Raw genomic sequence first — 13,269 nt, forward strand, 5'->3', positions numbered from 1 at the left:
GATTTTTATGGTTCAATGTGACTTCCATTTGTTATGCGGCAGACGTTCCATCTGCAGTCAATATCTTGCCACACGTGTAGCATCTCCGGTGTCACTTCAGCAACTGCGGTGGTAATTCGAGTTCGGCCACATTTGCAGATAAGGGTGGCACGTACACTCGATCTTTAAAAAATCCCCACAAGAAAAAATGTAAAGGTGTTAGATCCGGGAAACGAGGTGGCCATGCTATTGGTGAGGCCCGACCAATCCACTGACCTGGGAAACAGTTGTTGAGGTACTCACTTACTTCTCCAAGGTAATGAGGGGGTGCACTGTCTTGCTGGAAGTGAATGCGTCCTTCTTGGTCATCTTCGTCAAGTTGAGGATTGAGGAACTGTTGGAGCATGTCCAGATACACAATGGCGGTCATGGTCTTCTCCATGAAAAAGAAGGGGCCGTACACTTTATCTTTGCTGAGGGTGCAAAACACATTAACTTTTGGACTGTCACGAACATGTTCCAGGAAGGCACGTGGATTTTCACTACCCCAAATCCTGCAGTTGTGGGTGTTGACCTTACCAGTTTATCGCCATCTGAAATGGCTTGCACCATGGATAATCTGTACGCTCTTTAGTGTAAACGTCTTCGTAACACTCGCCAGTCATGTGGAATCCCACCTTCCCGAGATGCACGTCTCGTTGACTTGCGTGGACTTCGAGCGAAGCTCTCCCTAATCTGTTCCACGGCGTCTTCAGAAACACAGTTTTTGGTACTACAGTTTACGTGCATGAAACTTGATGTGTCTGGCCAAATTTGTGCATTTAAAAATATTGCGCACGTCCGTTAAATAAATTGATATTCTCCTGTGAAATTGTAAAGCTACTTTTGAAACACGGTGTATTTTATAATTTGCATAACATTAAAGATGGCTGTCTTCAGGGTGGTTGGACTGTGCGGTCTGGTAGAAGACAGCCATCTTCAGACTCACTGCCATGAAATTTCAAATCCAAATCCTACATTGTATAACATTGGTCTGCCTCAATTTTTTGTTACAATTTGCTGCTTTGGTTCTGCTGTTTATGAACTCACTCCAAGAATTTACATTGGTGCTTAAGAAAATAACAAGTTTCTTCAGGTCCAGAACAAAAAGAACTATTATGTGCAGGAATGTTATATCCACAACAAGAAGTAAAAATTTTATTAACATAATCAACAGATTTGGTAGTGTGAAAATTAATATATTCTATTAAAAGGGCTTTTTCTATGGTGGTATGAAAATAATAATGAAAAAAATGCAGTAAAATCAGATGTTATATCACCACTAAGATGGAATATCATTAAAGGAGAAAACCAAGGTTGACTGCTATACAGGGAAATTAAGTTTGATAATGGACAAGCATTTATACATGGCAAAAATTGTTCCCACTTTAAAAAATTGCTTGCTTCTAATGTCAAAATTTTGAATTTCTCATCACCTGCCAAATATAAAGTTATATGGAAAATGTCTGTACATTGTGCCATTTGTGAGTTACTTAACACAGTGGTAATGACTTTGTTGGTAATTTACTGCTGACAATTGGTTTGTTTGCAGTGTGCTGTACTTTTAGAATACCAGCTGGAAAATTGTCATTACACCTGCCATAACAGAGGAATGGGTTACATATCTACGATAAGAAAAAAAAATACTGAAGCAAGATACTTTATTTCACATTTTATAATATAAACAACAGAGACCACATTCAAGCCACAAGAGCAGAAGCTGTACTGGATTCATATTTCCAATTAGGTGGCAGAATACTCTTGGTCTTGTAATAACGTGCCAATCTGTGGATTCTGGATTCTACCAAAATCAAACGAAACTTGGAGTCTTTGTCCTTCCTACAATAAAGAATATATACAGGGTACTATTCAACTAACTTACATTTGTCAACAAGTGCTTAAGTTACATAAAAAGTTGTCAACTGACAACTAGTTCAAAAATGATTGAGAATGGGGAAAATTTGGAACCATCTTTCATAAAATACAAAAACACTAGAAATTTAATAGAAACACAGTAGTATACCTTGATTGACTGGGCCCATTTGTTGGGAAAATCTTGTATGCAGTTCCAATTCATAAACTTTAATAATACCTGTTTCTTTCCAGATGTTTACGGATTGCCACTGCTTTCTTGATCAAATAATATAGGTCCTCTGGCAAATCTGGAGCCAATCCCAAAGCCTTCATGATCCTAAGGATTTTGTTCCCAGATACAAATCTCACTTGAGCAACTCCATGGGAGTCACGAAGAATGACACCTTCAAAAGAAAAAGAAGAAAAAAAGGCATTATCCATCAGTTCATGGCTACAAAAACATGCGATGTTCAAGCTATTTACAGTTCACTACATTCCTGCTTTATAAAGTTCTGAAGGACATGAGATAAAACACAGACTGTTGTAAATTGACATTTAGTTGGTAAAATGTGAAAGAACATCTTTATTTAGCAGAATTTTTTCAAGTATTACCCAATATAATATAGAATAAAATAAAAAAGCAAGAAATGCGCTTTACAATGTAATATTCCGTGAAATAAAAGTTCCAACCAGTTTTTCATGAGAATCTTTTATTGATTCTCCGCATGGTCATTAGCAACAACTTGCATGTGCAGGGATACAAATCCACTTTCTAGGCTCTTTTTATAAACAAGTTTGCCAAAAATTCTTCATGGCTTTTCACTTTGGTATCGCTTATGCAATAAATTACGCAAATTAACAGTAATCATATAAAATTGTCATAAATCCCACACCACTATCCTAAAATACAAAATGGAATCGGTCAAGATATTATAATAAGCCTTCATTTACCTATTTGGGAAGGAGTCAGGCCCTTCTTTGCCAACTTGAAAATCTGGTCTTTAACATCTTCCGACGATAGCTTCAGCCATGTGGGCACACTTCGCCGATACGGCAGTGCAGATTGGGATATACCCTTACTGAAATCATAAAGTGTGATGTGAATCGCAATACCGTATCTGTAATATGATGGCTAAAGCCGTATTCTTACAACATGGATGCCAAAGGCCACGCGGTACCTCATTCCACTACATGTTTGAAATACAAATGTGTAAATAAACAGATCTGTGAAATTTCAGCAGAAGGGGAAATACAAGACGAAAGAGTACAAAATTATTTCATTAGAGTGCACAATTTACCCAGGAGCATGCATACGACCCATCTTCTCACCACTATGATCACACTTTCAACCAGAAAAAGACAATGAACAATTCTGCCAACAGTCTATACATGTAACCTTAACATAATTTTCATTGTCAAGAATTCTTTTATATCTATACAATATGTATGTAATTTGTTACAAATTTTCATAGTAGTCGAATCTCATAAACTACTGGTTGTAAAGATAATAAATAGTTATAGCATATATATGAATAGCCGTTAGTAATTCTGAAGGAATTGCGTGAAATCTTTCGATTAACCGTTGGTAATTCTGAAAGAAACTGCGTCGCACCTGTCGGTCGACAGCTGAATGCGTTCATGAAACCAAAGCCATTTCTATTAATCACAGATTTATTACGTACACATCTCACAGGACCGGCTCAAGAACGTGCACATTAACCTTAGCTTGTAGTTTAATCCCAAGTTTGTGTAATTACTTTGAAAACTGAAGCAAAGGTGTAGTATATGTTACTGTAACTTAATAAATGGTACAGAGTCCCAGATGTGTCACGTTTCCGTATTTATGTCTCTGTGGTCCAAATCTTATAATGCATTTTCTTGCATTATGAACGTGTTTGCCTGCGGTACGCGAAGAAAAATGGCTGACAGTAAAAAAGAGTCAAGGGCGGCTTGGCTGTCATATTTTCTGAACTTATAATAGTTTTGTAATGTAGTTTTTGTAGATGTATTTGTATAATCGCAAACAATCGTGTGTATGTCTCAAAGTGAAGGTAACAATTTGCGTTTTAAAGTGGTATTTGAAGCATTGCAGACGTCTTTCACAGAATCCGTTGGCCTTATTTTGTTCTACGTTTATACTGCCAGTTCAGAAAAGGTCTTGAAAAAGACATTTGTCACATTACATCCATATTTTCTTGTAAATCTAGATTTATATACGAATTCGCTGTGAAATGTGATAAAAGGAGTTCAGTTCTAAGTAAACTAGCAACTAGGTTTTATGTAGGGAGTGATTTGTAAGGATTGCAGTCGAAGCATAGGCAAAACATTTGCGGAGTTTCGAAGTGATTTGGTATCTTGTAATTGATTCTTGCATGCTTCTAATTTCTGACATTTTATTTTAAACAATGTTTGAATAACTGGAATTTGTTATTAGGTATGTTGACTAATGAAAATGATAACATTCAGTACTGTGAGCAATATTTGAAAATCATATTCTTACAGAATATATTGGCTGCTTAAAATTAATTAATCCTGTAATTTTGGGGCTCTGTAGTACTATGAATACAATATATATATATATATATATATATGCAGTGGAATGGTTGAACTAAGGATAACATTTCTGGGTTGAGTGAATTGATGCAAGATGGCATTCAACTGGCAGTAGGTCCACACGATTTCAAAGCGTGCCTGTGATGTGAATTAAACTTAGCATAAGCTATGTCTCCTACACTATTTGATTGAAAAGATATTTACATGATGTTATTTCTGTTATTCAACATTTTACAATTTGTATAATTGTACCAAATTTGTGTAGCCATACTTTTCACAATTAACTCTTATACACATAATTTTAGTATTTCATGTTTTCTTTTTGCATATATATATATATATATATTTGCAGCTATTTTACTGATAGTGCATTACTGTCATGCAATGACAATGCATGAAGAATTTGAGGTTTTCACAGCAGTGAGTCTGAAGATGGCTGTCCTCTCTGTTGTAGTGCTGTGTAGTCTGGCCTCATTGCCCTGATGATGGAAGCAGCAAGGACCTCTGAAACATTTGTAAACTTTTACCAGACTACATGGCACAACAACCAGGAAGCCATCTTTAAAATACATGAAGATTATCAGAGATTTTTTTGAGGGGGGGGGATCATTAATATGTCTATACGTGATGAATTATAGAATGTTTATTGGATTAAGTGCATTGTATGGATGCCAGTTTCAAGAGGAAACTGATTTGTTTGTATTCTTATCCCATTGCTTTTTCTAGGAAAAAATAAATTAGAGTAAGAAACACATGATTTTTCTGAACCGTGAAAGAATATAAGGAAGTTGTGCAAATTGAGCTGTTACACTTTAAGAATACTGCTGGTTTATAAATTATTTTTTAAAATATTATAAAACAAGATTTGTATACCAGACCACATACATAGCAAACCAAACCATGTGACTAACATTGCAACTCTTTTGATCTGTGAACTTATCATGTTATGTCTGGAGTCACTTGGGAAACACTATAAAGTGTTGCCAACTGTATATTTAGAATTCCCTAGTTGAAAAGTAATGAGCACTTTTTAGTATTTGTTCTCATTCTAGCTAATCGTCACATGGCCTGAAACATTTTTATAATATACCACAATTGATGTCCCATGATGGGTATTTTGCACAAACCTAACTGAAAGTTGTACAAATTCATGGTACAATTTTTAAAGTATTTTAATTTCTCAGTTCATATCGTTGTATGAAGGCTGTGTCGGCTTAACACTGGGTTGCAAAGGTTAAATCAGAATTCTAATTCAAAATATAAGGCCTTGCAACGACTTACATTATGTATTAGTTTCAAAATGATATTTTGTGAAAGTTTCATGCATTGGTTGATCTGGCATGGAATGACTATTCCAGTATTGAAAGCAAATCTTGATAAATATTTCCACATTGCTGAGCCATGATTTACATTTAACTTCTGTGAAGAAATAGTGTTTTTGTGTCATTTTCATTTTCAGAATGAAGATTACTTGGCATTAAATGGTGTAGAGAAAATATATATAGTATGACATTTCCTCTTACACACCTTATTCCAGAAATACAAACAAAGTTATATGGAACTTTATTTATTACTGTGAATAGTTCTGCACAGCATTAATACACTGCAGATGATAGAGCCTTGTATTTTGTGGGTCATTATATTACAGATTCATTTACATGAATCAAGTCATTATATCTTGATAAAAATTAACCATATTGGGACAAAGAATCTTTGAATTTTATAGTTGGGCTGTCTTTTCATCTTCATAACCTCCATATTGAGTGCTGCTACTATGATTAAAGTTCTATTATGGTGACTGAATGAATTTTCAATTAGTTTACCTTTAAGAAATCCTTATGCTGCTCCATTTCAATATGTGTTATACACACAGAGGTTAACAATTAAAAGTGTCCATCCTGTTGTAAGAGCAAGGCAACAACTAGTGAATTGGAATCTTAGAATCATTCATAGTACAAGCCAAGGGTGTGGACCATGCCATTGCTTTAATATGAATGATACAATAAAGAAAAAAATGTAATTGCATACTTATTACATCTATTTGCATAAATATTTACAGTATTTAGTAATTTTCAATCAAAGTAAATTATATAAAGTGTAAGGAGTGAGATAAAAGATAATTTTTCAGTGCTGGCTTAAATAAGTTTATATCATGACTTATATACTATTAATATGCTGTCTTGAAGAGTATTGAATAATTTGATCCCTTCATAGTAAGCACCTTTATGATAACTAATGAGTTTAGTGCTTGACAGATGAAGGTCATGCTTATGCCTTGCATTTGTGCTATGTATGTGAGTGTTTGGAACTTCTCCATGTTATCCACAATGAAAGACAGTTATGCAAGTAGGAATCCATTAACCGGGGGGGTGGGGGTGTTTCCTCTCATGTCGGAAGGAAGTCATGGGCCACCACACGTAATGGAAATTCTGTCTGTGTTTGAAAAGAATTTGCAGTAAACCTCCTTTACTTACCTTAGTAGTTACTGGTAGTTGTGTCTTATGATGTCTGAGAACAATTTTATTGTGTGGCAAGTCCAAGTTCACCTGCAAACAATTTCTGGAAAACAAATTTCAGAAGTTTGTTACCAATTTTATGAACACATTTATTGTAAGTTTAATTTCTTCTGAAATTGTCAACAAGAAACGTTGATTAGTATCTTACTGTTGTATGAAAAGAATTATTACAGTTGTCTGGTCATAAGAACTAATGACCAGTGATTGAATTCCTGATGTGTCACATCAACCATGTTTTTCCGTGTGCATGATAACATTCTTGTTTCCGTTGTCTATCTCTCTGTGCAGGCAGTAACTGATCAAAATCAAGGGATGAATTTCTCTGTATACATATACACACAACCTCACTGAATGTATTATTTCCCAGGCTGAACACTCCATTATGATAAATGTAATGTATCCAAATATTTGTCACTGAGTGTAATTTTGGTTGGGAACAATATAATTCCTATGCTATTATTGAATATTACAGGAATACTTAGAAGATTGATGTTCTGCATATATAGTGGACTTCAGACAGTGCAGATAATGTTCAAAATAATTTAACAGATTTTACTTATATAGAAATTAAACATGTAACAGTTCTGCTTGTAATCTTTACTGGCCTTGTAATCCTGGGGTCCCAGGTTCGATTCCCGGTGGTGCCCGAATTTATAACTTGTGTTGGGCAAGGCCGTGGTCTAGGCAACACGGAGGTTTCCTCCGGGGGCTTCCCCGGTTTCTCCGTGGCATCCCAACAATTACTCCATTCACACACAGAAGAAGGCAATGGCAAACCACTTCTGGATCATCTGCCAAGAACGTATATGAACAGGTCCCAATCCGAGAAAAGGATGGAAGGATCCTGTTCATATGGACCTGTCGTCAGACAGAACACTAAATAAATAAAATATACATTTCACTACTTTACATTACATTTCATTACATTACATTTCATTACTTTACATTACATTACAGAGACGTAAATATAAATTAAATAGAGTGACGTATTTACGTCAAATTCTCCGGAACCGTGGTTCCACTGTCAATTTTATATTTTGAAGACAATTACAGGTGGAATTAAGAATCAAAACTCAGTACGCTTATAAAAGACATGAGTTAATGTGCAGAAAATAAGGAATTTTAGAGAAGTGGCATGGGTTTCTGCCCTGAGTCAATTAATTTTTGACGTAAATACGTCTATACGGAAGGGTCTGCAAAAAAGTGAAAGGAAAATGTGGAACGAAAATGTGTAAGATCCATATCATCAATGTGTAAATATGGACCGACAACAATGGTCAGCTTGCGTGCATTGTTATGTTACCTAGGAAACATCATCTGTTTACTTGGCATTGCTGTGTTACATTACTGTCAACAGTCTTTCGTTATTGCGGAAAGAGCTGAGCTGTGAATCACTTGTAGAAGAAGTGCGTCGTAGACTAGATAATTTTGTGCTGGTAAAAACGTTTTAGAATATCACAAGTACTTATCTTATATAAGATTTATTACATTACATTTCATTTCATTACATTACAGAGACGTATTTACGTCAGATTCTCCGGAACCGTGGTTCCACTGTCAACTTTTTGTTTTGTAAATTTGGATTTGCTAAATGGTAAAATAGTAAAAAGAGTAACACCCTCTTATTATAGAAAAGAAATGAACTTACAGTGTTAGTTTTATAGTGCTAAGAGAAGTGTGTGGAGAATTTCATCTTCTGAACTATTTCAGAAGAATATGAATATTAAAGAAATATATTTTGCTTATCTGGCAGAAGGTTTAGTACTGAAGTATGGTTTGTTTCTTTGGTATGTGACAAATGTTTTGGAAATGTTCTGTCTAGTACAGCTGTTCTCAACTTGCAACATGCATACATCTTTTAAAATATTGTGTTACTTGTGTGATGAAAACAATTATCTGATATCAGGAAACATGCTTTGTTGATGTCATCAGTGTTTGGCAGTTCCTTTTGCTGAGTGCAGCTGTTTGGCATAGTGAAAAATACCAGATTAAGAACTAGGACATGTTTTACCAAATACTATTTGGTCATATGAATGCAGGTTTAGCAGCTGAAATTAAACCTGGTATGGAGAGATTAATGAAGCAAAGGCAGTGTAAGATATCTTACTATTAGCTTATTTTGGAGAAAGTTGTATAATGTGTGAATCTGTTTGCAGTAGTAAGTTACTAGGATTTTTAATAAATTGCTGTGAAGCTGTATGAATGAGGGTAACTGTGGGTTTATGCCTGGAAAAGGTTGAGAAACTGTTGTCTAGTAAGAAGGAAATATGTTATTTATTATATCTTACATCCTTATAGTCACTAAGATACACATACGATTGTTTTCTTACAGATTAAACAATGAGTGAGGAGAGTGATTATGATGTCTTCAGTCATGCAGTGCGAAGGGGGAAGAGACGTTCTCGAATAGAAGACTCTGGCAGTAGTACTGATAGTCCTTTTGAACAACACCGAAAGCGTAGGGGAGTTCCAGTAAGTGATATTTTTAAGCTGTCTGTTGTGTGCTTCAGTATGGAACATTTTTGTTTTCCAGTCTCTAATTTAAACATGTAAATATTGAAATGCAGTGTGTAATTTTATATTTTGTTTTGTGTAAGTGTGAAACTTTGCCTTTCACCTCAAAAGAATAAGAAAATATTGAAGATCTTGAAGAACAAGGTGTTAAGACACTTACATTGCTGAACTTGTGTTTAATAACAGAAAATATATGTCTCAGCCCACTGTAGTGTATAGGTACAGTGCTTGCTTTTTTATTTAAACGCTTATGTTTAGTCCCCGTCCCGCACTGTAGCTGCGCGGTCTGAGGCATCATGCTTTGGACCGGTGATACGGAATTCGCGCTGGTTCGAGTCTCGGCGGAGAAGAAATTTTCTCATGAGGTTTCGACCAGTGTATGGGACCGGTGCCAACCCAGCATCGTGAGGAAATTGGAGAGCTACAATAAGTAGCGTAATCTGGTCAGGAAAGCTAGCAATGGCTGGGGGTTCGTCGTGCTGACCACACGTCACCCTATATCTGGTTGGATGATCGTTCACCTCTGCTTAGGCATGTGAACTTGAGGCCAGCAGTCAAGCTAGTCGGCTTTGGCTCTCTGGAGCTGTTACGCCACGGATTTAATTTTTTATGCTTAGTCCCCATAAGTACAATTTTTTCAATGTTCTGTGGTGATTCTGTTGTACATCACAAGCTTAATTATTACTCCAAGGTGAAGTTGAACACCCACATGCAGAAATTCAGGATATATTTAGTGTGTACCAGTTTCAAATGATGTAGGTTCATTAGCATGTCCATGTAATTGATTTCAGAATACCCCAAGAGAATATTAGAATTATTTTGTATTAGTATTTAAATGAACTAAAGTTTTTGTAACATGTTTCAGAGAGTTGCCAGTGATCCTGAAAGCAGCAGTAGTGACAGTGATAGCCCTGTGGAAAAACCTGCTTTAAGAGTGCGAGTACCTGTAAGTATGGAGCGTTGTTTAGTATCTGTTCAAACGTATGTCACAAATTTTATTCTTAAGCGTCATTATAGTGCAACAGTCAAAGATTTATATATAGATGGTGTAGAGTTTAGTCCTTAAGGCTGCTATCCCAGTAAATTTTTTTGTTTATTTTTTTGGTTTTTTTACTTTGTGTTGGTTGAACTGACAGTGACATGTAGTACATTGTAACATTCATATGATGCAAGACAGAAGTGAAGGGAATAATGTTTTATCTAATTGTTTCAAACACGCAAAAGATTACAGTTATAATGAGAATTAAGATACAGTGAAACCTCTATCCATCGTTCCCCGAACTATCGTTTTCCCGGATGCATCGTCCGTTTTGTTCGGTCCCGGATACATCCCACATAAAATAATGTTACATTTTCCCGCTTTTATTGTTCCTCGAACTATCGTTTTATCGCATCAGTCGTTCAAAAATCTTAGTCCTGGCCCACAGTTTTCCCGCAATGATCGTTTTTGAGAAATTATAACGAAATTTACGCAATGTTTTTAGAATTTAAAATGCTGGGTTTTGAAATAAATTAATACCGAAAGACGCACAATGTTTTTGGAATACACAGTAGCGGTAACCTGTTATGTCGCCCAACCAGCACAGATTCTTTTGGAATGAGGAGTCAGCGGTGCAGGGGTGATAGTTGGAGTGAATGGCGGTGCTCATTGTCAGAAATTTTATGAGTTTAATTAGGGTGCACTGATATTTCGTTCCAGCGATGCCAGATGGCATGTGCAGTGTTAATTTCTTCACAGATGCTTTTATTATAAGTACAAAGGAAAGGCGGGCGACACTATTCATTCTTCTGGTTCATCTTGTTTCCAGTGGTTCAGTGTCTTCTACAGTTACGTTTTGTTGAGTTTGGCAGTAATAGTATTTCCATTCTTCCTGTTATTGTTCGCGAAGGGGGTGGGAGTGGTGATGAAGAGGAAGACGACGAATGCGAGCCCGAAGCTGTGCCGAGTTTTGCCGAAGCACGTGCTGAATTGGCAAAAGTGAAGTCGTTCTTTTATGCGCATAATATTAGTGAACGTGACAAGGAAAACATTTTGAACGTGGAAAGGGCTCTGTTTGGCCTAAAACATAAAGTTTCGACAATCCAGTTGTCCATTAAAGACTTTTTTGGTAAAAAGAAGTAACTTTGAAAGAGAAACATTCCGTTTTTTTAAAAATTCTTAATGCTTTCCCGCAACTATTGTTTTCCCGTATTCATCGTTTTTATTTCCCACCCCTGCCAAAAACGATGCATCAAGGTTTCACTGTAATCAGTGATTGATTGCAATTGGCCATTGGCACATGTGCCACAAGTGGTATTACTTTGTGTGCAGAATTCTGTTTCAAAGAAGTATTTTGATAAGGAAATAGTAGCAAATGAGCAAACCAGATGTTAATTCATAGGTACATTCATGTGGGCGAGAATGAAATTTATGTCCATATGTGTGGTACTGCACAAATGTATACAATCCATCATTGACAACAGCAATTACATAGCTGCACCACAAACTCACAGTATGGAACAATTCCATCTTTTTGTTTGTTTTTGTCATAGGCTACCTGTGTGTCTGTGATTCCAGTCATGCATGTTACAGTAATGTATTATCTTCCATATTTTACAAAAGAATGTTGCATTTCTTTTATGGATGAATTTTTGCGTGCTTATTTCAGAGTTCTACAAATGTTTTATAAAGTACAAAGGCAGGAAATGAGAGATGGAAATTGTAGGGGTTTTTAAGGATGGTGCAAGAAAAATATTATGTGACTGACAAATAGAAAAGCATTATAGAATTATAGAATTTAGTCTGTTAAATGGTATCAAAAAACTCAGAACAAAGATTTTTGCCTAAGTGTGAGGAAGTGCAAAACATGTTTATATAATAGGCATCAATAAAACCAATTCACTCACAAACTTCTCTAGTTCTAATATAATAGTTTCGAGGTCACGAAATATGATGCTAGACATATAAAACCATTTAGTGATGGTGAATTTTAAAAACAAATTTTGCAAATGTGTGCTGAAATTTAATGAAATTTTCAGATAAGGATAAGATTTTGCAACATATCAAAGAGCTGCCTAGCTACAAAATTAGGGGCAAAGTAATCAAAAAGAATGAAAAATGTCTGATCAACACAAAATTATTTCAATTTATATATATATTTTTCTTTTGTCCCAGTGAGTGGATATACATCACATCTTCAGTCCATGTAGTTATTGTAGTTTGATTTGTGAAGAATTCTTCAAATTGCTTGTGTTAAATGAGGCAGCTTGCTGTGATATTTGTAGTGCTGCCATGCACATGTTCTCAGATTATCAAATAGTTGTTTCTAAAGTATTTTGTTACTAATGCCCCTCACAATATGACTAGCAAAGAAGCAGGATTTGTAGTATTGCTCATTCCATTGTACCTTTTCATTTCACTGTCCATCAGAAAGCATTGGAGTATGTCACATGCAAGATGCAATGGTAATTGTCTCCACAAGAAAAAGATTAGAGAGAAATAAAATTTACCAGTTACATTTATTGTTACTGTGTGAATTATGTATTAACTCTGTTTCATAGTGTCAGTTTCATCACGTGTAACTTCCTGAAACAAATGTGTATCTGCTTATATTTATTTCTGCAGCGAGTTGTGAGTGATGAAGATGGCAGCTGTGATGAATTGGAAGGGTCACAGTGGGATGAAGTCGATGGAGAAGATGGTTCTGGTGATGAAGAGGAAGAAGAAAATGGTTGGTTATTATTGGTTGCTGAACTATTGCTGCAGCTGTTCCTGTAATTAATGGGAAATATTTAGAGTGGGATTGTCATACTGTTAGTATGTCTGCTTGTACAT

The 13,269-nt window shown here is 35.7% G+C and overlaps 2 protein-coding genes across 9 annotated transcripts in view; one reads left to right on the top strand and one right to left on the bottom strand.

Annotated features, from left to right (window-relative positions):
* Positions 1 to 1,662: 1,662 nt before the first annotated feature.
* On the bottom strand, positions 1,663 to 3,372 carry RpS13 (ribosomal protein S13). Its single transcript, XM_022080401.2, has 4 exons — positions 3,171 to 3,372; positions 2,824 to 2,951; positions 2,111 to 2,276; positions 1,663 to 1,857 (listed from the first exon to the last, which is right to left on the bottom strand). Exons 1-4 carry the CDS (start codon positions 3,191 to 3,193, stop codon positions 1,719 to 1,721), a joined length of 456 nt encoding a protein of 151 aa, XP_021936093.1. The 5' UTR covers positions 3,194 to 3,372; the 3' UTR covers positions 1,663 to 1,718.
* A 181-nt stretch (positions 3,373 to 3,553) lies between these two features.
* Positions 3,554 to 13,269, top strand: part of LOC110839028 (uncharacterized) — a 39,810-nt gene continuing 30,094 nt past the window's right edge. For 3 of the 8 annotated variants that reach the window (XM_087340169.1, XM_087340175.1, XM_087340176.1), the window contains exons 1-4: positions 3,754 to 3,923; positions 9,274 to 9,413; positions 10,321 to 10,401; positions 13,060 to 13,165. In XM_087340169.1, coding sequence (XP_087196295.1) covers positions 9,282 to 9,413; positions 10,321 to 10,401; positions 13,060 to 13,165 — 319 coding nt within the window. In that variant the 5' untranslated portion in view covers positions 3,754 to 3,923; positions 9,274 to 9,281. Of the gene's footprint in view, positions 3,649 to 3,753; positions 4,028 to 4,069; positions 4,307 to 8,268; positions 8,378 to 8,740; positions 9,035 to 9,273; positions 9,414 to 10,320; positions 10,402 to 13,059; positions 13,166 to 13,269 lie in introns of those variants that run through there. The other 5 variants (XM_087340172.1, XM_087340171.1, XM_087340173.1 and 2 more) reach the window with 5 other exon arrangements.

This window comes from Zootermopsis nevadensis, unplaced genomic scaffold (genome assembly GCF_977971745.1).
Source record: "Zootermopsis nevadensis isolate Lab colony 2312 unplaced genomic scaffold, Znev_1.0 Znev_ptg000061l, whole genome shotgun sequence".
NCBI classification, from domain to species: domain Eukaryota; kingdom Metazoa; phylum Arthropoda; class Insecta; order Blattodea; family Termopsidae; genus Zootermopsis; species Zootermopsis nevadensis.

Bases quoted from the DNA above. Each gene is read 5' to 3' on its own strand.
- RpS13 (XM_022080401.2), bottom strand. From the start codon at position 3,193: ATGGGTCGTATGCATGCTCCTGG. The intron at 2,277-2,823 runs GTAAATGAAGGC...TTTCTTTTGAAG, and splicing joins CCTGACTCCTTCCCAAATAG to GTGTCATTCTTCGTGACTCC. The intron at 1,858-2,110 runs GTATTATTAAAG...TCTTTATTGTAG, and splicing joins AAACATCTGGAAAGAAACAG to GAAGGACAAAGACTCCAAGT.